Source organism: Trachypithecus francoisi, unplaced genomic scaffold (assembly GCF_009764315.1).
Source record: "Trachypithecus francoisi isolate TF-2019V2 unplaced genomic scaffold, Tfra_2.0 Lachesis_group1, whole genome shotgun sequence".
Taxonomy (NCBI): Eukaryota; Metazoa; Chordata; class Mammalia; order Primates; family Cercopithecidae; genus Trachypithecus; species Trachypithecus francoisi.
The window spans coordinates 99,484,799-99,509,337 of NW_022681454.1; the positions used below are offsets into that span (position 1 = coordinate 99,484,799).

The 24,539-nt window shown below is 41.0% G+C and overlaps 2 protein-coding genes across 3 annotated transcripts in view; both read right to left on the reverse strand.

The window, feature by feature from the left end:
* The window catches only part of SLC9B1 (solute carrier family 9 member B1), a 132,171-nt gene extending 108,344 nt beyond the window's left edge, over positions 1–23,827 (reverse strand). Inside the window, exon 1 of the mRNA XM_033214887.1 lies at positions 23,485–23,827. Within this exon, the coding sequence (XP_033070778.1) occupies positions 23,485–23,801 (317 nt within the window). The 5' untranslated portion in view covers positions 23,802–23,827. The remainder of the gene's footprint in view (positions 1–23,484) is intronic.
* SLC9B2 (solute carrier family 9 member B2) overlaps positions 23,109–24,539 on the reverse strand; it is a 62,965-nt gene continuing 61,534 nt past the window's right edge. The window contains exon 13 of one of the 2 annotated variants that reach the window (XM_033214889.1): positions 23,109–24,270. The gene's annotated coding sequence lies outside the window, so the exon portion shown is untranslated. The remainder of the gene's footprint in view (positions 24,271–24,539) is intronic. The other variant, XR_004438059.1, reaches the window with a different exon arrangement.

Genomic DNA, 24,539 nt, shown 5'->3' on the forward strand with positions numbered 1-24,539 from the left:
GATACAATGGGGGTACAGGTATTGGGTAAATATTCCTGTTCCAGATGGGAGAAATTGGTCAAAACAAAGGGGCTATGGGCCGCACGCAAGTCCAAATCCAGTGGGGGCAGTCATTAAACCTTAAAGCTCCAAAATAATCTCCTTTGACTCCATGTCTCACATCCAGGGCATGCTGATGTAAAAGGTAGACTCCCATGGCCTAGGGCAGCTCTGCCTCTGCGGCTTGGCAGGGTATAGCCCTATGTCTAGCTGCTTCCACAGCTGGCATTGAGTGTCTGCAGACATTAGAGGGGCATGGTGCAAGCTGTCAATGGATCTACCATTCTGGTGTTTGGAGAATGATGGCCCTCTTCTCACAGCTCCACTAGGCAGTGCCCCATTGGGAACCCTGTGTGGGGGGCTCCAACCCCAGCTTTCCCTACCACACTGCCCTAGCAGAGGTTCTTCTTGAGGCTCCACCCCCGTACCAAACTTTTGCCTGGGCATCCAGTCATTTCCATACATCCTCTGAAATCTAGGTGGAGGCTTCCAAAGCTCAGTGCTTGACTTCTGTGCATCCATAGGCCCAACACCTCGTGTAAGCCACCAGGGCTTGGGGCTTGCACCCTCTTGAAGCAACAACCTGAGCTGTACATTGACTCATATTAGCCAAGGCTGGGATGCAGGGAACCAAGTCCTAAGAGTGCACAAAGCAGCAAGGCCCTGGGCCTGGCCCACAAAACCATTTTCTCCTTCTAGGCCTCCAGGCCTGTTATGGGAGGGGCTGCCATGAAGATCTCAGATATTTTCCCCATTCTCCTCATTACTTATGCAAATTTCTGCAGGCAGTTTGAACTTCTCCCTCGAAAATGGATTTTTCTTTTCTATTACATGGTCAGGCCACACATTTTCCAAACTCTTATGGTCTGTCACCTCTTGAATGCTTTGCTTCTTAGAAATTTCTCCTGCCAGATACCCTAAATCATCTCTCTTGAGTACGAAGTTTCACAGATCTCTAGGGCAGAGGCAAAATGCCACCAGTCTCATGATCTTTGGTCCAGTTTCAATAAGCTCCCATCTCCATTTGAGATCACCTCAGCCTGAACTTCATTGTCCATATCACTATCCAGCATTTTGATCAAAACCATTCAACAAGACTCCAGGAAGTTCCAAACTTTCTCACATATGCCTCTATTCTTCTGAGCCCTCCAAACTGTTCCAACCTCTACCTGTTACCCCGTCCCAAAGTCACTTCCACATTTTCAAGTATCTTTATAGGAGTACCCCACTCTTCGCACTACCAATTTTCTGTATTAGTCCCATTTTCACACTGCTATAAAGAACTGCCCAACACTGGGTAATTTATAAACAAGAGAGGTTTAACTGACTCACAGTTCTGCATGGCTGGGGAGGCCTCAGAAAACTTACAATCATGGTGGAAGGCAAAGGAGGAGGATCTTCTTCACATGGTGGCAGGAGAGAGAAGTGCAAGAAGGGAACAGCCCAGATGCTTATAAAATTATCAGATCTCATGAGAACTCACTCACTATCTTGAGAACAGCATGGGGAAAACTGCTTCTATGATACAATCACCTCTCTCCCTCGACATGTGGGCTTACAGGTCTCTCCCTCAACATGTGGGGATTCCAATTCAGGATGAGATTTGGGTGGGGACACAGAGCCAAACCATATCAGGCATACCTTACCATTTCCTAACTTGGCTTATTTCTACTGTCCATACCTTCCTATAATGGAATAGCTGAATTAACTTCTTCAATGTTACATAACTATAAATAAAGGAGTTGGGGCCCATCAGGCAGTCTGACTCCAGAGACCATACTCTTAAAACTAAAGTGCTTATAATGTGACAAATATTCTGTGCAAGACACAGACTAAAGCTCTCATAAGAATTTATAGGCTAACATTTAGAAAATGCTGTAATAACTTAAATCTATAAAACATTAAATGATCTACTAAGAAAAGAGAAAAAATCAAACAATTATTACAATTTTTTGACTTTTCCATTTTAGAAAATGAACTAATAGAAATAACTTCTTTAGAAAGTAAAAAAAGAGTCTTAAGAAAAACTTAAAAATAGAAAATAAAGGGTGAATAAGTCACAGAAGGCTGAAATGGTTTAGAAATAGCTCATTGGAAATCAATTACAAAGCTGTTCAGACCTTTGGGCATTATGCCAATAATGCTATTTCATTGCCTTTGAGCAGCCCTCTCCATGGTCCTTAACTCTTGAGCGCTTTCACTGAACACTCTAGAACTTCTGCCAGATGATTATCAAACTGTATTATATTCTCTGCCTCTTTTCAAAGCATTCTCTCATTCTCTCAAATTCTGTGCCCTATCTGAAACCAAGCCCTTCCTTTAAGGAGGACACTGCTTCCCCTATGGTCTTCTTACATAACAGCAGTTTATTCACTAAAATTCCTTCTGACACCTTACTGCTATTTCTAAAACTTCTTATATAAAAAAGAAGCAAAATCCTTGCTCCTTTGAAGCTTGTAAAATTTGACAAACCACCTTCCTCCTCTTCTACTCACTGTTACTTACTCACCTTATTTTGATCCCTTCCCATTATTCAGCAAAAACATTGGTGCTTGATCCCCATATTTGTAATATTTTCATCTTACACACTTGAATAATTCATCTACTATCTTGTTTCTTCAGTTCTTTACTTCCTTTCAAGGAAAGGCCACACTAAAACCTTCTATCATCTGAAATGCTCTATTATTGATAATCATGATTTCAAGCATCTACATCTCTGAATACTACTTCATCTTCTTTCAGTTATCTTATTCAGTTGCATTCACTTCATCCTTTCCAATTATTCACTTCCATCAGGATGTGCAGTGTAATGAACCCTTTAACCCAAATTTTTGCCCTCTTCCTTCTTTACTTGTTTTTGTATTCAATATCTGTGATCCATCATCCTCAAAATACTGTTATAAATATCCTAAACTATCTTGAAATATGTTTATTGCTGCTTTGTTGTTGCATATTTCTAGAAACACCTCAATCTAGGAATGCTGCTGCCCTACTCCCACTGATGCCCCTCCCCAGCTGACACACATGCACCCTTTTGCACTGCTGAGGCAGTTGGCATGTGTGAGCAAGCAAAGATCCTCTTGCCACTACCCCAATGAAGCACTCCAGTGGGGGTAATTCCCCTTTGGAGTACTGTGGCAATGGACCAGGAACACCTTGGCTCCTGCAGCACAGCAGGTTCCTAACCTTGAGGGGCCAGAGAACAGAGCTGGGGGCTTGGTTTCAGCCCCCCAGAGCTAGACCACATAGCCCAGGAGAGCTGAGCTGAGCCTTGACTCCTTAACATCTTCCAGAAATGAAGCCAGACAACTGAACCCACCTTATACCACAACCAAACCCCCAAGGGCATCAAAGAAGATAAAAGCAAGAAGCCCTACCTACAGGACAACAGCTTAAATGTTGAAGGAACATAAGCCCACACAGATGAGAAATAACCAGCACAAGAACTCTGGCAACTCAAGAAGCCCCAGTATCTTCTTACCTCTATATAACTGTGGTTGTTCCTCAGCAAGGATTCTTAACTAGGCTGAAATGACAGATATATAATTCAGAATATGGACAGGAATGAACATTGACATTCAGGAGAAAGTTGAAACCCAATGCAAGGATTCTAAGGAATAAAATAAAATGATATAGGAACTTAAAAATTAAATGGCCATTTTAAGAGAGAACCAAACTGATCTGATAGAACTGAGAAACTTACTACAAAAATTTTGTAATATAACCACAAGTATTAACAGCAGAATAGACCAAGTTCAGGAAATAATCTCAGAGCTTGAAGATCATTTCTTTGAATCAACTCTGTCAGACAAAAATAAAGAAAAATGAACAAAAAGAATAAACATCTCTGAGAAATAGGGGATTATGTAAAGAGAACAAATCTACAACTCATCTATGTTGAAAGAGAGGGAGAAAGAGTAAGTAATGTGGAAAACATATTTGAGGATATTATCCATGAAAATTCCCCCAATCTTGCCAGAGAGGCCAATATTCAAATTCAAGAAATGCAGAGAACCCCTGTAAGATACTATATAAAATGACCATCCCCAAGACACAAAGTATTCAGATTCTCCAAGGTCAAAATGAAAGAAAAAAGCATTAAAGGCAGCTAGAGAGAAGAGGCAGGTCACTCACAAATGGAACGCCATCAAGCTAAAAGTGGACCTTTCAGCAGAAACTCTACAAGCCAGAAAAGATTGAGGGGCCTATATTCAGCACACTTAAAGAAAAGAAATTTCAACCAAGAATTTCTTATCTAGTTAAAAGAGGCTTCATAAGCAAAGGAGAAATAAGATCCTTTCAGACAAACAAATGCTAAGGGAATTTGTTACCACCAGACATGCCTTACAAGAGGTCCTGAAGGGAGTGCTAAACATGGAAATTAAAGACCATTACCAGCCACCACAAAAACACACTTAAATACACAGACCATTGACACTATAAAGCAGAAACTACACAATCAAGTCTGCATAATAACGAGCTAGCAACATGATGACAGAATTAAATTTGCACATATCAAAGTATCAACTTTGAATGTAAATGTGCCAAATGCCCAAATTAAAAGGCATAGAATGGCAAGTTGGATAAAGAAGCAAGACCCAACAATATACTGTCTTCAAAAGACTCATCTCACATGCAATGACAACTATAAGCTCAAAGTAAAGGAATGGAGAAAAATTTACCAAGCAAATAAAAAACAGAAAAAAGCAGGGGCTACTATTCTAATTTAAGACAAAACAGACTTTAAACAAATAATAATCAAAAAAGATGACAAAGAAGGACATTACATAATGGTAAAGGGTTCAGTTCAACAAGAAGACCTAACTATCCTAAACATATATATGCACCCACCACAGAAGCAAAGAGATTCATAAAATAAGTTCTTAAAGACCTATGAAGAAACTTAGATAACCACATACAAATAGTGGTAAGTGTAAACATCCTGTTGATAGTACTAGACAGACCACTGAAGCAGAAAACTGACAAAGATATTTGGGACCTGCACTCAACACTTGATCAATGAACCTAACAGACTTTTACAGAACTTTACCCCAAAACAATAGAATATACATTATTCTCATCTGCACATGGCACATACTGCAAATTGGCCACATGATCAGCCATAAGACAATTCTCAGCAAATTAAAAAACAAAACAAAACTGAACCACATTCTTGAACCACAGTGCAGTAACAATAGAAATCAATACTAAAAAGAACTCTCAAAACCATAGAGTTACATGGAAATTAAAAAACCTGTTCCTACTTTTACACTGTTGGTGGGATTGTAAACTAGTTCAACCATTATGGAAAACAGTATGGCAATTCCTCAAGGATCTAGAACTAGATGTACCATATGACCCAGCCATCCCATTACTGGGTATATACCCAAAGGATTATAAATCATGCTGCTATAAAGACACATGCACATGTATGTTTATTGCGGCACTATTCATAATAGCAAAGACTTGGAATTAACCCAAATGTCCATCAGTGACAGACTGGATTAAGAAAATGTGGCACATATACACCATGGAATACTATGCAGCCATAAAAAAGGATGAGTTTGTGTCCTTTGTAGGGACATGGATGCAGCTGGAAACCATCATTCTTAGCAAACTATCACAAGAACAGAAAATCAAACACCGCATGTTCTCACTCACAGGTGGGAACGGAACAATGAGATCACTTGGACTTGGAAAGGGAAACATCACACACCGGGGCCTATCATGGGGAGGGGGGAGGGGGGAGGGATTGCATTGGGAGTTATACCTGATGTAAATGACGAGTTGATGGGTGCTGACGAGTTGATGGGTGCAGCACACCAACATGGCACAAGTATACATATGTAACAAACCTGCACATTATGCACATGTACCCTAGAACTTAAAGTATAATAATAATAATAAATACATAAAAAATAAAATATAAATAAATAAATAAAAGTTTCTGTAAGAAAAAAACAAACAAACAAAAAACCTGTTCCTGAATGACTTTTGGGTAAACAATAAAATTAAGTCAGAAATTAAGAAATGCTTTGAAACTATTGAGAACAAAAGATACAATATAACAGAATCTCTGAGGCGGGGCTAAAGCATGCTAAGAGAAAAGTTTATAGCACTAAATGCCCACATAGAAAAGTTAGAAAGATCTCAAATTAACAACCTATCCTCACGCCTAGAGGAAACAGAAAAACAAGAGCAAACCAACCTCAAGGTTAGCAGAAGAAAAGAAGTAACCAAAATTACACCTGAACTGAAGGAAATTGGGACATGACAAGCAATACAAAAAGATCAAGGAATCCAGGATTTGGTTTTTTTGAAAGACAAAAAGATTATTTAAAGAATAAATAAGATTATAAATAAGAACAAATAAGATTATTTGAAAGAATAAATAAGACCACGGCTAGACTAACAAAGAAAAAAAGAGAGAAGATCCAAATAAACACAACTGGAAATGACAAAAGGACATTACCCCACAGAAATACAAAAAAGAATCCTCAGAGACTATTACGAATACCTCTATGCAAACAAATTAGAACACCTACAAGAAATGAGTAAATTTCTAGAAACGTACAACCTCCTAAGATTGAACTAGGAATAAATTAAAATCCTGAACAGACAAATAACGAATTCTGAAATTGAATCAGTAATAAAAGCTTACCAACTAGAAAAAGCCCAGGACCAGATTGATTCACAGCCAGATTCTGCCAGATATATAAAGAGAAGCTGGTACCATTACTACTGAAAATATTCCAAAAAATTGAAGAGGAAGAACTCCCCAACTCATTCTATGAGGATAGCATCACCCTGATACCCAAACCTGGCAGAGACACAATAAAAAAGAAAAAGGCCAATATCCTTGACGAACACTGATGCAAAAATCCTCAGCAAAATACTAGCAAATGGAATCCAGCAGCACATGAAAAAGCTAATCCATCATGATCAAGTAGACTTCATCCATGGGATGCAAAGTTGGTTCAACATATGTACCAATAATTGTGATTTATCACATAATTAGAACGAAACCCCAAAACCATATAATAATCTCAATAGATGCAGAAATGGCTTTTGATAAAATTCAGCATAACTTCACGCTAAAAGCCTTCAACAGGCTGGGTGCGGTGGCTCACGCCTGTAATTCCAGCACTTTGAGAGGCCAAGACGGGCGGATCATGAGGTCAGGAGATTGAGACCATCCTGGCCAATATGGTGAAACCCCGTCTCTACTAAAACAACAAAAAAAATTAGCCGGGTGTGGTGGCAGGCACCTATAGTCCCAGCTATTCTGGAGGCTGAGGCAGGAGAATGGCGTGAACCTGGGAGGCAGAGCTTGCAGTGAGCTGAGATCGTGCCACTGCACTCCAGCCCGGGCGACTGAGCCCAAATAAAAATAAATAAAAGCCTTCAACAAATAGGCATTGAAGGAATATATCTTAAAATAATGTCATTTATGACAAACCCATAGCCTACATCACACTGAACAGGCAAAAGCTGGAAATATTACCCTTGAAAACCAGAGCAAGCTGAGGATGCCCTCTTTCAACACTCCTATTCAATGTAATATTGGAAGTTCTAGCCAGAGCAATCAGGCAAGAGAAAGAAAGAAAAGGTATCCAAGTAGGAAGAGAGGGAGTCAAACAATCTCTGTCTGTAGATGATATGATTCTAAACCTAGAAAACCCCATAGTCTCTGCCCAAAATCTCCTAGATATAGCAAATAACTACAGAAAAATTTCAGATACAAAATCAATGTACAAAAATCAGTAGCCTTTCTATACACCAACAAGTACAAGCTGTGAGTCAGATCAAGAACAAGATTCCATATACAACAGCCACAAAAAGAATAAAATACCTAGGAATACAGCTAACCAGGGAGGTGAAGGATCTCTACAATGAGAATTATGAAACACTGCTGAAAGAAATCAGATATGACACAAAGGGAAAAACATTCCATGCTATAGTAACTTGGCATCACTATAAATGCATAACTGCCTTGAAATCAGAAATATACTGGCTGTATGATCTTGGGTAATTTACAATCTCTTGTCACCTTGTCACTTTTTTTTTTTTTTCCTGGAGAGATAAATTCACACTCTGTCACCCAGGCTGGAGTGTGGTGGTGTGATCATGGCTCATTGCAACCTCCACCTCCCCAGCTCAAGTGATCCTCCTGCCTCAGTCTCCCAAGTAGCTGGGACTATAGGCATGTCAAGGCTGGTTAATTTTTTGGTAGGGACAGGGTCTCCCTATGTTGCCCAGGCTGGTCTCAAACTCCTGGGCTCAAGTGATCCTCCTACCTTGGCCTCCCAAATCTCATCATCTTTTAATGGGCATAGTACTATCTGTTTTTCTTCATATTCACAGCTAGGGAAAGCAGAATCAAATTTGAGGACAGACAGCCAAATATGAGTTTACTGCATACGTTTATTAGAAATTATGGCATGCTTTTTGTACTAACAAAAATAAGACTTCTTACTGGTTTATATTCCAGTGTCTTACATATACATGATCAGCTCAGTTTTAAAAAATTTTAAGCTCTACTTATTTCAATAAGCATCTTAAAATCCTTTCTGGAATGAGGTAGATGTAAGTACATACATAAACACACATATACGTATCTTGCTATTATGGGAATTAAGTGTTTGTACAACTTATAGCAAAAGCTATGGTATTTAAAACTTTTATTAGAAGTCTGTACTGCTGCTATGTTGCTAGGCTTTGGTTTTAAAATAGTGAAAAAATTTGATGGATTTAGAAGTTCCATTTTCACCTTGGTTTATTAGAACGTCTGTTTGATTATATATTAATAATGGACACAGTGTGGTATTGTAAAAAGAACTGGGCAATCTAAGTTCTCTGTTTTTCATTTGCTACTTTTTTTTTTTGACAGAGTCTCACCGCCCAGGATGGAGTGCAGTGGTGCGATCTCGGCTCATGGCAACCTCTGCCTTCCGGGTTCAAGAGATTCTGCCTCAGCCTCCCGAGTAGCTAGGACTACTGACGCGCGTCACCATGTCCCTCTAAATTTTTTATTTTTTGGAAGAGACAGGGTTTCACCATGTTAGCCAGACTGATCTCCAAGGGTCTGCCCGCCTCAGCCTTCCAAAATGCTGGGAATACAGGCGTGAGACACCGTACCTGGCCCTGATACATTATATTGAGTAAATTTCTTGTCATTTCATCTCTTTGCTCAATTCCAAACCTATAAAGTAAGGTAGGGAGTGAGGATCTTAGATGATCTAAGGGCTTTAACAGTTTTTTTGTTTGTTTGTTTTTGTTTTGTTTTGTTTTTGGAGACGGAGCCTCGCTCTGTAGCCCAGGCTAGAGTGTGGTGGCGCGATCTCAGCTCACAGCAACCTCCACCTCCTGGGTTCACGTGATTCTCCTGTCCCAGCCTCCCAAGCAGATGGGACTACAGACGCGTGCTGTTAATTTTTTGTATTTTTGGTAGAGACGGGTTTCACTGTGTTAGCCAGGATGGTTTTGATGTCCTGACCTTGTGATCCGTCCACCTTGGCCTCCCAAAGTACTGGGATTATGGGCGTGAGCCACCGCACCTGGTCCGGCCTTAACATTTTTAAGTCTATGATTCTACTATCTGAGGGACATACTAAGAAATAGGCTAAAAGAATAGCAATACATACTGCTTGGGAACTTCATTTCTTAAATACCGTGTATGTGCATATGTATCACTTAATATAAATAACTTGTCTTTCTTTGGTGTGTCCATACACAGTACTATGGGTTTATGCTTTTGGAGAAATGTTATGCAATAGTGACCTCTATCATTCAGCAAAACCTTATGGCCAATTTGTACTCTTCTAAATGTGGATGGTTTACTTTGTATCCCAGCTAAATACTTTTAAATAATTCCTCACCTCTCTCCTCTATAAAAGGAATGCCAATTAAATTTGACAATAGCATTAATAACTGGATAAATAAGAACTGAAATTTCCTTCAAAAATCATAATGTATATGGAATTCAGTATAAATTATTCTAAATGAGACTGCAGCTCTTTTACCTCCACTGAGAGTGGCAAAGCTGGGATTTTGAATTCCAGTGTGTTTAAATATATAGTATATTCTCTTATCTGCTATGCATTGCTGACATGTAATAGGCATTTAACACATACTTATTCAACTAATGTTAGGTAAAACATATGCATCAACAGTTGTGTTTGTGAGTATGCATTGCTTTGGAATCTTTGGAACTATTGCTACTTTTCAAACAAAGAATTCTTCTTGAGGTTAGATAAAAGATTAACACGTTAAAAACAACCACAGTATACATCTTTCTGAACAAATGAATTTGAGACCTACATGCACAACAGAATACTCTTTGTAAAAAGCATTCAGACTTGATCCGTGCCAAGATGGTGGAATAGGAACAGCTCCAGCCTCCAGTTCCCAGTGTGAGCGACACAGAAAATGGGTGATTTCTGCATTTCCAACTGAGGTACAGGGTTCATCTCATTGGGGCGTGTCAGACAGTTGGGGCAGGACAGTGGGTGCAGCGCATGCAGCGTGAGCTGAAGCAGGGCGAGGCATCGCCACACCTGGGAAGCGCAAGGGGGAAGGGAATTCCCTTTCCTAGCCAAGGGAAATTGTGACATACAACACCTGGAAAATCTGGTCACTCCCACCCTAAAACTGCGCTTTACCAAGGGTCTCAGCAAACAGCACACCAGATTATATCCCATGCCTGGCTCCATGTGTCCCACGTCCACAGAGCCACCCTCATTGCTAGCACAGCAGTCTGAGATCTAACTGCAAGGTGGCAGCGAGGCTGGGGGAGGGGTGCCCGCCATTGCTGAGGCTTAAGTAGGTAAACAAACCAGCTGGGAAGATCGAACTGGGTGGAGCCCACGGAAGCTCATGGAGGCCTGCCTGCCTCTGTAGACTCTACCTCTGGGGACAGGGCATAGTCAAACAAAAGGCATAGCCAAACAAAAGGCAGCAGAAACCTCTGCAGATGTTAAATGTCCCCATCTGACAGTTTTGAAGAGAGTCGTGATTTTCCCAGCACGGAGTTTGAGATCTGAGAAGGGATAGATTGTCTGCTCAAGTGGGTTCCTGATCCCCGAGTAGCCTAACTGGGAGACATCCCCCACTAGGGGCAGACTGACACCTCACACTGAGCTCACACTGCTCTGAGTACACCTCTGAGACGAAGCTTCCAGAGGAATGACCAGACAGCAACATTTGCTGTTCAGCAATATTCACTCTTCTGCAGCCTCTGCTACTGATACCCAGGCAAACAGGGTCTGGAGTGGACCTCAAGGAAACTCCAACAGACCTGCAGCCGAGGGTCCTGACTGTTAGAAGGAAAAATAACAAACAGAAAGGACATCCACACCAAAACCCTATCTGTATGTCATCATCATCAAAGACCAAAGGTAGATAAAACCAGAAAGATAGGGAAAAAGCAGTACAGAAAAGCTGGAAATTCTAAAAATTAGCACGCCTCTCCCCCTCCAAAGGATGCAGCTCCTTGCCAGCAATGGAACAAAGCTGGATGGAGAATGACTTTGACGAGTTGAGAGAAGAAGACTTCAGACAATCAAACTTCTCCAAGCCAAAGGAGGAAGTACAAACCCAGTGCAAAGAAACTAAAAACCTTGAAAAAAGATTTGACAAATGGCTAACTAGAATAACCAATGCAGAGAAGTACATAAACGAACTGATAGAGATGAAAACCATGACATGAGAACTACGTGACAAACGCACAAGCTTCAGTAACCGACTCGATCAACTGGAAGAAAAGGTATCAGTGACTGAAGATCAAATGAATGAAATGAAGCAAGAAGAGAAGTTTAGAGAAAAAAGAGTAAAAAGAAATGAACAAAGCCTCCAAGAAATACAGGACTATGTGAAAAGACCAAATCTACGTCTGATTGGTGCACCCGAAAGTGACGGGGAGAATGGAACCAAGTTGGAAAACACTCTGCAGGATATTATTCAGGAGAACTTCCCCAACCTAGCAAGGCATGCCAAAATTCAAATTCAGGAAATACAGAGAACGCCACAAAGATACTCCTTGAGAAGAGCAACTCCAAGACACATAATTGTCAGATTCACCAAAGTTGAAATGAAGGAAAAAATGTTAAGGGCAGCCAGACAGAAAGCTCGGGTTACCCACAAAGGGAAGCCCATCAGACTAACGGCAGATCTATCGGCAGAAACTCTACAAGCCAGAAGAGAGTGGGAGCCGATATTCAACATTCTTAAAGGAAAGAATTTTCAACCCAGAATTTCATATCCAGCCAAACTAAGTTTCATAAGTGAAGGAGAAATAAAATCCTTTACAGATAAGCAAATGCTTAGAGAGTTTGTCACCACCAGGCCTGCCCTACAAGAGCTCCTGAAGGAAGCAGTAAACATGGAAAGGAATAATCAGTACCAGCCACTGCAAAAACATGTCAAAATGTAAAGACCATCCATGCTAGGAAGAAACTGCATCAACTAACCAGCAAAATAACCAGCTAACATCATAATGACAGGATCAAGTTCACACATAACAATATTAACCTTAAGTGTAAATGGGCTAAATTCTCCAATTAAAAGACACAGGCTGGCAAACTGGATAAAGAGTCAAGACCCATCAATCTGCTGTATCCAGGAGACCCATCTCACGTGCAGAGACACACATAGGCTCAAAATAAAGGGATGGAGGAAGATCTATCAAACAAATGGAAAACAAAAAAAGGCAGGGGTTGCAATCTTAGTCTCTAATAAAACAGACTTTAAACCAACAAAGATAAAAAAAGACAAAGAAGGCCATTACATAATGGTAAAGGGATCAATTCAACAGGAAGAGCTAACTATCCTAAATATATATGCACCCAATACAGGAGCACCTAGATTCATAAAGCAAGCGCTCAGAGACTTACAAGAGACTTAGGCTCCCACAGAATAATAATGGGAGACTTTAACACCCCACTGTCAACATTAGACAGATCAATGAGACAGAAAGTTAACAAGGATATCCAGGAATTGAACTCAACTCTAACTCATTTTATGAGGCCAACATTATCCTGATACAAAAGCTTGGCAGAGACACAACAAAAAAAAGAGAATTTTAGACCAATATCCCTGATGAACATTGATGTGAAAATCCTCAATAAAATACTGGCAAACCAAATCCAGCAGCACATCAAAAAGCTTATCCACCATGGTCAAGTGGGCTTCATCCCTGGGTTGCAAGGCTGGTTCAACATATGCAAATCAATAAACATAATCCAGCATATAAACAGAACCAAAGACAAAAACCACATGATTGTCTCAATAGATGCAGAAAATGCCTTCGACAAAATTCAACAGCGCTTCATGATAAAAACTCTCAAAAATTTTGGTATTGATGGAACATATCTCAAAATAATAAGAGTTATTTATGACAAACCCACAGCCAATAACATACTGAATGGGCAAAAACTGGAAGCATTCCCCTTGAAAACTGGCACAAGACAGGGATGCCCTCTCTCACCACTCCTATTCAACATAGTGTTGGAAGTTCTGGCCAGGGCAATCAGCCAGGAGAAAGAAATAAAGGGTATTCAATTAGGAAAAGAGGAAGTCATATTGTCCCTGTTTGCAGATGACATGATTGTATATTTAGAAAACCCCACCGTTTCAGCTCAAAATCTCCTTAAGCTGATAAGCAACTTCAGCAAAGTCTCAGGATACAAAATCAATGTGCAAAAGTCACTAGCATTCTTATACATCAATAACAGACAAACAGAGTGCCAAATCATGAGTGAACTCCCATTCACAATTGCTTCAAGGAGAATAAAATACCTAGGAATCCTACTTACAAGGGATGTGAAGGACCTCTTCAAGGAGAACTACAAACCACATTGCTCGGTGAAATAAAAGAGGACACAAACAAGTGGAAGAACATTCCATGCTCATGGATAGGAAGAATCAATATCGTGAAAATGGCCATACTGCCCAAGGTAATTTATAGATTCAATGCCATCCCCATTAAGCTACTAATGACTGTCTTCACAGAATTGGAAAAAACTACTTTAAAGTTCATATGGAACCAAAAAAGAGCCACATTGCCAAGACATTCCTAAGTTAAAAGAACAAAGCTGGAGGCATCACGCTACCTGACTTCAAACTACATACAAGGCTGCAGTAACCAAAACATCAAGGTACTGGTACCAAAACAGAGATATAGACCAATGGAACAGAGCAGAGCCCTCAGAAATAATACCACACATCTACAGCCATCTGATCTTTGACAAACCTGACAAAAACAAGAAACGGGGAAAGGATTCCCTATTTAATAAATGGTGCTGGGAAAACTGGCTAGCCATAAGTAGGAAGCTGAAACTGGATCCCTTCCTTACACGTTATACAAAAATTAATTCAAGATGGATTAGAGACTTAAATGTTAGACCTAAAACCATAAAAACCCTAGAAGAAAACCTAGGCAATACCATTCAGGACATAGGCATGGGAAAGGACTTCATGTCTCAAACACCAAAAGCAATGGCAACAAAAGCCAAAATTGACAAATGGGATCTAATTAAACTAAAGAGCTTCTGCACAGCAAAAGAAACTGCCATCAGAGTGAACAGGCAGCCTACAGAATGGGAGAACATTTTTGCAATCTACTCATCTGACAAAGGGCTAATATCCAGAACCTACAAAGAACTCAAACAAATTTGTGAGAAAAAAACAAACAACCCCATCAAAAAGTGGGCAAAGGATATGAACAGACACTTCTCAAAAGAAGACATTTATGCAGACAACAGACACATGTTCATAGTTCCTCCTTTAGCTCTGAGAAGTTTGATCGACTGAAGCCTTCTTCTCTCAACTCGTCATTCCCATCCAGCTTTGTTCTGTTGCTGGCGAGGAGCTGTGTTCCTTTGGAGGGGGAAAGGTGCTCTGATTTTTTGAATTTTGAGCTTTTCTGTGCTGCTTTTTCCCCATCTTTGTGGTTTTATCTACTCTTCATCTTTGATGATGGTGACGTACAGATGGGGTTTTGGTATGGATGTCCTTTCTGTTTGTTATCATTCCTCCAGATGAGTCAGGACCCTCATCTGCAGGTCTGTTGGAGTTTGCTTGAGGTCCACTCCAGTTAGGCTACTCCCAGTTAGGCTACTCGGGGGTCAGGGACCCACTTGAGCAGGCAGTCTGTCCATTCTCAGATCTCAACCACCATGCTGGGAGAATCACTACTCTCTTCAGTGCTGTCAGACAGGGACATTTACATCTGCAGAGGTTCCAGATTTTTTTTTTATTTTTTATTTTTTTGGCTATGCCTTGTCCCCAGAGGTGGAGTCTACAGAGGCAGGCAGGCCTCCTTGAGCTTCAGTGGGCTCCAACCAGTTCGAGCTTCCCAGCCGATTTGTTCACCTACTTAAGTCTCAGCAATTGCGGGCGCCCCTCCCCCAGCCTCACTGAGATCTAGCCTTGCAGTTAGATCTCTGTCTGCTGTGCTAGCAATGAGGGAGGCTTGTGGGCATGGGACCCTCTGAGCCAGGCACGGGATATAATCTCCTGGTGTGCCCTTTGCTAAGACCCTTGGTAAAGCACAGTATTAGGGTGGGAGTGATCCAATTTTCCAGGTGTTGTGTGTCACAGTTTCCCTTGGCCAGGAAAAGGAATTCCATTCCCCCTTGCACTTCCCGGGTGAGGTGATGCCTCACCCTGCTTCGGCTGTCACTCGTTGGGCTGCACCCACTGTCCTGCACCGACTGATCGACACGCCCCAGTGAGATGAACCCGGTACCTCAGCTGGAAATGCAGAAATCACCTGTCTTCTGTGTCACTCACGCTGGGAGCTGGAGGCTGGAGCTGTTCCTGTTCGGTCATCTTGGCACCCACCCCCCAATAAGGGGTTTTGTTATAGGAACACTCCACTTCTTAGTTAGAATTTCTTAGTCCATTCCTGCTGCTATGCCAAAATACTTGAGACTGAATAATTTATAAATAGAAATCTATTTTCTCACAATTCTGGAGGCTGGGAAATCCAAGATTAAGGTTCAGTCAGGTTCAGTGTCTGGTGAGGTCTCTGCTTCCAAAAGGGTGCCTTGAACACTGTATTCTCTGAAGGGAATGAACATTATGTCTTCACATGGTGGAAGGGATGGAAAGGCAAAAAAGTCCTAGCTAGCTGTCCCCAGCCCTCTTGTAAGGACTTTTATAATACATTCATGAGGGCAGATCCCTCATGACCTAATCATTTCCTAAAGGCCCCACCTCTTAATATTGTTGCACTGGAGATTAAGTTTCAACATACATTTTGGAAGAGACATAAACAGTCAAACCATAGCATAAACCATTCCAGGCATGTTTTATATTCTTGTCTTTCTCTTAGCACCAAACACAATGGTTTTTCTCAACTATAGACAATGCTACCAAAAACTTATCCAGAATCGAAGGTTTGCTATATATGGAATTAAATTGTCTTACCAGCTTTCTCTCTGGTTCTTTCTTGTGACCCTACATTTCAGTCAAACTGTTAACTGCTCTCCATGATTTTATTTGGTTGGAACATCTTCCCACTGTACCTCTTGTAAACATCCATTGATTATTCTAAATAAAGCTTCCTGCAATGCACACTACAAAAACTGGATGTGTTTTTTCCCTTTTGAATTCTCACATCACTTTGTTCTTTGCTCTACCATCCTTACCTCTCTGGTGTCCTTTCTTGGTCTTCGTTAGTGGTTTCTTTCCCCTATTCATCCTTTAAATATTGGGCTTCCTCAGAATTCTTCTCTATGCCCTATTCTCTTCTCACTCTATATACATTCCTCAACATCTATTCTACTATCGTGGCTATAATTCTAAATAATATGCTGATGAATTTGAACTAGAAAAGCTCTCAAGATTCTATTTAGTGTATCTAATTACTTACTGAATATCTCTACTTGTCTTACAAGCATCTTAAGTTAGTACATGCACAAACTCAAGATCTTCCTCCACCAAAGTTGTTCCTTCTCTAGATAATTTCCTATCTCAGAGAATGAAGCCACCTTTGACCTAGTTGCTCAAAATAGAAACTGAGAAGTCATTCTTTCTTGCTGCTTTTCTTTATCCGCTAGCATCAAGTAAATTACTAAATCATGTTAATACAAGTTACTGAATGTTTAAACATTTTATTCATTTCTTTCCAGATAAATTGCCACTAGTCCAGTCCAGGCCATAAGCATTTCCCCACCTAAACACTGTAATGGTCTTCTAGCTTTTCCCCATGTCCAGTCTTGTTCCTCCTCAATGTAATTTTCACAATGCAGAACAATATTCTTAAATGTAAGCTTGATTATGGTAACTACCTTCTTAATATTTCTCAATGACTTCCCATAGAAGAAAAATGTAAAAACTCCTTACATTCAGCTTTTAGGGCCCTTTGAATAAGGCTTTAACCTTGACCCTGTCTGCCTTCTCATTCATCACTTGACACTCTAAACTTTAGCCATACTAAATTTTTGTTCTTCAAACTTGCCATGTCTCACATCTCCACAACTTTATGCATTCTGTATGCTGCCTTCCAACACCAACACTCTTGCTTTTCATCCAGCTAACGCTTCATCAATTTAGAAGTCATTTCTTCCAGAAGATTTCCTGACACTACCTTCAACATGCATCCTTATCATGGCATCCAACACTTATCACAGCATCCACCCCACTATTTTAATTCCTTGTTTAACTGTCATCATTTTTAAATTTGACAACTATTCATTGAGAGCCCATTATATTACAGATACTGTATTCTCCTCTGTGTACAGACTGTGGTCAATATAGAGTATTGTAGAAGCACATTTAGAATGTGAGAGAAGTCCAAGAAATGTTTCTTAGTGACTTGTGTTCTCATCTATTTCCCTACTAAATTAAACTAGAGACAGTTCCATAATCATTTCTGAGTTATCTGAATTGCCTAACATAGTATATAGTAGATAAATATTTATACCATCAATTATTGGATTTTAGGCCGGGCGCGGTGGCTCAAGCCTGTAATCCCAGCACTTTGGGAGGCCGAGACGGGCGGATCACGAGGTCAGGAGATCGAGACCAACCTGGCTAACACGGTGAAACCCCGTCTCTACTAAAAAATACAGAAAATTAGCCGGGCGAGGTGGCGGGCGCCTGTAGTCCCAGCTACTCGGGAGGCTGAGGCAGGAGAATGGCGTAAACCCGGGAGGCGGAGCTTGCAGTGAGCTGAGATCCGGCCACTGCACTCCAGCCTGGGCGACAGAGCGAAACTCCGTCTCAACAAAAAAAAAAAAAAAAAAAAAAAAAATTATTGGATTTTAAACACATACTAAATATTCTTTGCATTTTAAGAGGCCACCAACCAGCCAATACTTTCTACCCAGCGAGTTTTTCTTTGATATCACTTTGGATACAATGGAGTGTAAAAAGCAAAGAGACAAACTAATATAGTGGAAAATATGGGACTTAGAGTCAGAACACTGTGATTAATAATTCTGTCACTTACTAGGTATGTGTCCTTGGTCAAGACCCTTAACCTCTCTACATCTCAATTTCCTCATCTGAAAAAGGCAGTTACAAGAATGAAATGAGATAAAGAGAAAATAAAAGCATAAAATGTAAAAGGTTATCCAAAATGATGTCTATTATTATTATTGTTATTAAAGTCAATGCAGATCAAGTCTCCTTATGACTGGTTATCCCAGCTCTGTAATGCTACAGAATTTCCAAAGTTCATTCTTCATCTTCGCTTTACCATCCAAGAGATAGACTTTTGTACTTTAATAAATACATATTGATGGAAATGGTTAAAAATCACAAAGAAAACAAGCCAAAAATTGAGTAAATATACATTAATGTATGAAAGGGACAAGACAAAAGTACTAGCCTATAACAGTTTATAATTTGAATGTATGGACACCCTCCCAAAAAAAAATCAGGCCACAATTTTGTTTAATGTTGACCAAAAGGGTAGGTAAGTGGCACAAAAGAGTAGTGCTGTGAACTGTTTCACAGTAAAATGGTAACCCTCTGACCTAGAAAGTCAGGATATCTGGGCTCAAATACTAATTTAGCTACCAATTCAACCACTAATACCCATGTGGTCTACACACCCAACACTCTAGTCTTTCAGTTCCTTGATCTCCTTTGCTCCTATTGTCTTTTTCTTCCACTGTATCTTAGCCACTCACTTACAGGGCCACAAATCTCAAATGGCCACTCAACTTTGCCCAGCTGTGCTACGATTCTGATTGCTTTCCATCCTCCAAATGACTATTTTGTACCTTATCTTCTCCCCTTAAACCTCCTACTCAAATATTCCTCCTCACTCCTTACTATTCTTGCGTCATACCTTATCTTCATTGAGAAAAAGTATTAGTATCAGGCAGAAAGGTCTCACCTCTGACCACTGAATCTACCCATCTATCTGCATCTTTACCCATACTTGCTGTCTTCCTTCTTATTACTATAAATTATATGTTCATGTGGCTGGGCATGGTGGCTCACGCCTGTAATCCCAGCACTGTGGGAGTCCGAGGCGGGTGGATCACCTGAGGTCAGGAGTTCAAGACCAGCCTGGCCATGGTGAAACCCTGTCTCTACTAAAAATACAAAAAATTAGCCAGGCATGGTGGTGTGCGCCTGTAATCCCAGCTACTTGGGAAGCTGAGGCAGGAGAATCGCTTGAACCTGGGAGGCAGAGGTTGCAGTGAGCTGAGATGGTGCCATTGCACTGCGGCCTGGGCAACAAGAGTGAAACTCCGTCTCAAAAAGAAAAAAATTTTATGTTCATGTTCCTACCTAAGGCCAACACTTATATATATTCCCTGGATTCCATACCCTCTTATCTTCTCAAAGACTTCACTCCTAAAATATACACACTCTCTTATACCATCATTTCCACCCCCCTCTATTGGATTATTCCCATTAGTCTAAATATGCTTAACTATCCTTAAGAACCCTTCTTTGACCATACATATTCCTCTATTACCTCCATTTATTGGCTCTCTTTTATAGTAAAACGTCTTGAGATGTCTATAATACTACGTCAATTTCTTTTCTCTTTTCTTTTTTTTTTTTAATTTTGAGACAGAGTCTCGCTCTGTTGCCAGGCTGGAGTGTAGTGGCACGATCTTGGCTCACTGCAACCTCTGCCTCCCAGGTTCAAGCGATTCTTCTCCCTCAGCCTCCCGAGTAGCTGGGACTACAGGCGCATGCCACCACGCCTGGCTAATTTTTGTATTTTCAGTAGAGATGGGGTTTCACCATGTTGGCCAGGTCTCTTGACCTTGTGATCTGCTGGCCTTGGCCTCCCAGAGTGCTGGGATTACAGGTGTAAGCCACCCACCGTGCCCGGCCAGCAGTACTATGTCAATTTCTTGACACCACATTTTCTCTTCATTGTACTAGTCAAGGCATAAAACTACTTTATGTTTCCAAAATCCAATGCACAGATCTCTTTATTTTACTTGATTTCTAAGCATGATTCAATACCATTGGCCATGTTTTGTGGTCTTGGCTTTTTTGTTTGTTTGTTTTTTAGTAGAGAGGGGGTTTCTCCATGTTGGTCAGGCTGGTCTGGAACTCCCGCCTTAGCCTCCCAAAGTGCTGGGATTACAGGCATGAGCTACCATGCCCGGCCAGTTTTGGCTTTCATGTCTCCGCACTCTTCAGATTTTCTTCTTACTTCATTGGCTATTCTTCCATCTCCTTTGTTTGCTTCTTTTCCTCTGCTTTATACTAGCCAATGCAATGTTCTCTGTGAGCACATTTGCCCTAGGTAGTTTTACATATGCTGATGACTCCCAACTTTGTATCTTTGGTTCCTTGCACTCTGCAGAGCTCAAGACTCAACTTACCTTTGATTTCTAATAAGAATATAAAAATCAAGGTAAGCAAAATAAAACTCCACCCCCCACCCCCCACTCCACCCTGGCTGCTCCTTTTTCTTCCTTAGTCTTTTCCATTTGGTAAATGGCATAACCATCCACACAAACTCAAGACAAAAACTTAGGGGCTAGAGGTGACTCCTTTTTCATCACCTCTATATTCAAAACATCACAAAATCTGTAGGCTCTGCCCCCAAAATAGAGCTCACATACATCTACTTCTCTGCTATTTTATCCCGAACTTGTCATTCCTCTTCGGATTTCTGCAATTGCCTTCTGCTATAGAACTTGCTCCCCACCCAGTATGATTCAGTCATCACGTAATAGGCAGAACAAACGTTTTTAAAATGTAAATCAGATCCTATCACTCCCTCCAAACTCACTACTGGTTTCTCTTCACACTTAAAATAAATTCCAGACTTATTCCATGGGTAGATTTCCATGGCCTATTCAAAGCCTTACATGATTTGGCTCCTACCTATCCCTCCAAGCTCATCTTGTATCACTTTCTCCACATTCTAGCTACAGTGGTCTTTATGATGTTCCCTGAAGGAGCCAAGTTCTTTCCTTCCTTAGGGCTCTTGCAATTGGAGTTGCCTTTACCTGTAGTAGGCTGATCCCAAATATTTCCATCGTTGGTTTTTAAAAATATTACTAAGCAATCAATCTAAACTAACCCCTCCCCCAGTCTTAAGGAAGACCTTCACACTGTTTTACTTCTTCACTGTGCCTACTATTATCTAAAATTCCTTGCTCATATATTGTTTACCTATTTTCTATCTTCCACTCACTAGAATTTAAGCTTCATAAGAACAGCGATCTTGCTAGTCTTTCTTATCATTGTATTCACAATGCCTAAAACAATGCCTGACAAAGTAGGATATTCTTTAAAAAATAATGAATGCCTTTCCCTAAGCAAGTCACTTGACTTCTCTACTTAACTCACACTGGTGAGTTTACTACTGCTAGACTAAGCTCTGGGTGCAGGAAAAACAAAAGTGGCTAAGGTATGGCTTCTTCAGAAGCTCATCCATTCATTCCCTCAAAAAATATTTATTGAATGTATATTACACTATGTTCCAAGTACTGTTCAATCTCAGTGTTTAGTAAGCACCCCAGTAACATGGGATTTCGTTAACCAACAGAAGTGTTTAAACAGGATGAGTATGAAAATAAGTACAAAATGAGAAGTACTATAAAAACGATACTTTATATGTTACTATTACAGCAGCTGCCTATTTCCTTTTGTCTTGTAATTGCCAGGACCTTCTGACAAGAGCCAACTGAAAAACAGCAGTATAAATCATGGTACTCTAAAAGCCCAGACTTCAACACTATGCAATATATCCACACAACAAAACTGAACTTGTACTAACTAAATCTGTATAGAATTTTAAAAAGTAAGTTAAAAAAAAATTCCAGAGGACAATAAATATGAATGTCCTTTACATAGGCACACAGTGACTAAAATATTTGGGGCATGAATTCTCTAAGGGTGACAATAGTAAGTGTTATTTTTCATGCTTCTGTTGCAAAAATAATTATATTTATCTCTAAGGAAAATCAGAGAGTGGGGTGTCGCCTCCCTCAGTGCCAACTGGGCTAATTATCTCCCCATATCACCGAATCTGTTATTTCATAGGCTCTAGGAAACCCAAAGAGGGGAGTGAGGGACCTGGTATGGTCCCTTGCAGAGCTCTTGTAACACTCCTGATGGATGTGACAGACACAGTATGTGTGCAACTGTCCTTTTTCCTTCAAAAGCACTGGTCTAAAGCAGGGATCCCCAACCCCTGGGCAGCGGACAGGTACAGCTTTGTGGCCTATTAGGAACAGGCCACACAGCAGGTGAGCGGGGCTAGAGGATTACGCCCGAGCTCCACCTCCCGTCAGATCAGTAAAGGCATTAGATTCTCATAGGAGCACAGACCCGATTGTGAACCGTGCATGTGAGGGATCTAAATTGCACCTTCTCATGAGAATCTAATGCCTGATGATCTTAGATGGAAGACTTTCATCCCATCCTGCCTCCCCCGCCGCCCGCGCGGCCCCAAATTGTCTTCCATGAAACTGGTCCCTGATGCCAAAAAGGTTGGGGACTGCTGGAAGTGCTTGTCCACTGGGTTAAAGCCAAGAGGAGTAAACAGGATTAAGGGGCGTGGAGGTGGGTGGGTTGGGGAAGACAGCTTTCTCAGGATGGGCAACCAATCCCAGAATCTTCAATCACAGGAGCATGTATGTGAAGGTTTATTTGCAGGGATCCACCATTTGTAAAATAGTACACGCTTAATAAAATTAATTTTGCAGTCAATCTTGACTGACAGATCTCTTCTTTCTTACTGCAGAGTATTCGTAAAATAAGAAAAACAGGAGGAAGAGAGAACAAAGAAGAGAGATGTGGGATGAGAGAGTAAGGAAAGGAATCACAGAGAGGAGAGACAATGTCTGTGGCTATTTTCCCAGCGTCTGGGAGAGGAGCCCAAGCATCCCATTGAACTGAGGGGGAGGAAAGGCCCTCCTGGGGCCTACCGCAAGTGAATGATCGCGGGAGACCCGGGACTGGCGCCAAAGGGCTTGGAAGGGCAGAGTTAAGAAAAATGGGCCGTACCTACAACTTCCTGCGCAGCCCTCGCTGGCCCAGGAGCTCAGTAACCGTTGTGTAAGCCACGCACCACCCAGGAGGGCAGGGTAGTGACGCGAAAGCCCGGCTAGAGTTCCGCGCAGGGGCGGGGCGGGGCGGGGCGGGGCGGGGCTGGGTAGGGCGGCAGCGCGTTTAAGTGACGTCTTGGCCGCGCGGCAGAGACCAGGGTTCTGGGGCTCCTGGGACTGTCTGGTGTGTTTTCTGTCTGTTGAACCCTTTCCTTTTGACGTCTCTTCTGAATATTGACTCATCGGGTTGTAGAAATCCAGGGACAGAGTTGACATCACTGGGCATTTTAGCCAAAAAGCAGTGCTCGGGACTGCATGTGCCAGAAGTAAACTTGTCAAAACTCAGATTGTTTCCCCTAAAGTCAGCTTGAAGCGCAATGGTAAAAGAGCACGGTCTCTCCCCAAGACGGCCTGAGCTTAAACTGCAGCACTGTCACTTGCTAGCTATGGGACCTAGGCAAATACATCATCTCCCTGAGGTTGTCTTCACATCTCTAAAGGACGCTGTGGTGGTGGTGTGAGAATAAATGAGACATAGCAAGTGTCTGGAACAAAGACACTGTGTACAAAGTAAACAATATACTGTTATCAATATAAAACCTTTTTTGTTTGTTTGTTTTCCCCCGCCTGAAATCTTATGTGGAAAGTTGTATGTGAAAAAAATGAAAGCGGAGCTGCGTTGATGGTGGACCCAGAAGCTTTGGCCTTTCAGTCCCAAAGTTTCCAGGAATAAAATCCACGCTTCCTATAAAAGACAAAAACAACCGTTATTGGAGAAAGTGCAAATTTCTTAGAAAGATGAACTGCCCATTCCTATCTAATGTTTCTCGTGACACTCAAAACAGTGTTTACTCTTGAACACTGTATTCCTTTTTGACTCACTGTGTTTTCTAAAGTTAATTCCTCTACCGGAGTGTTCTTTTTCTTAGTCATCATCTAAGATCTGATTCAAATTACAGTTCCTTCTTGGGTAACTTAAAAACGAAATTATCTTTTTATTGGTTTTGTTGTTGT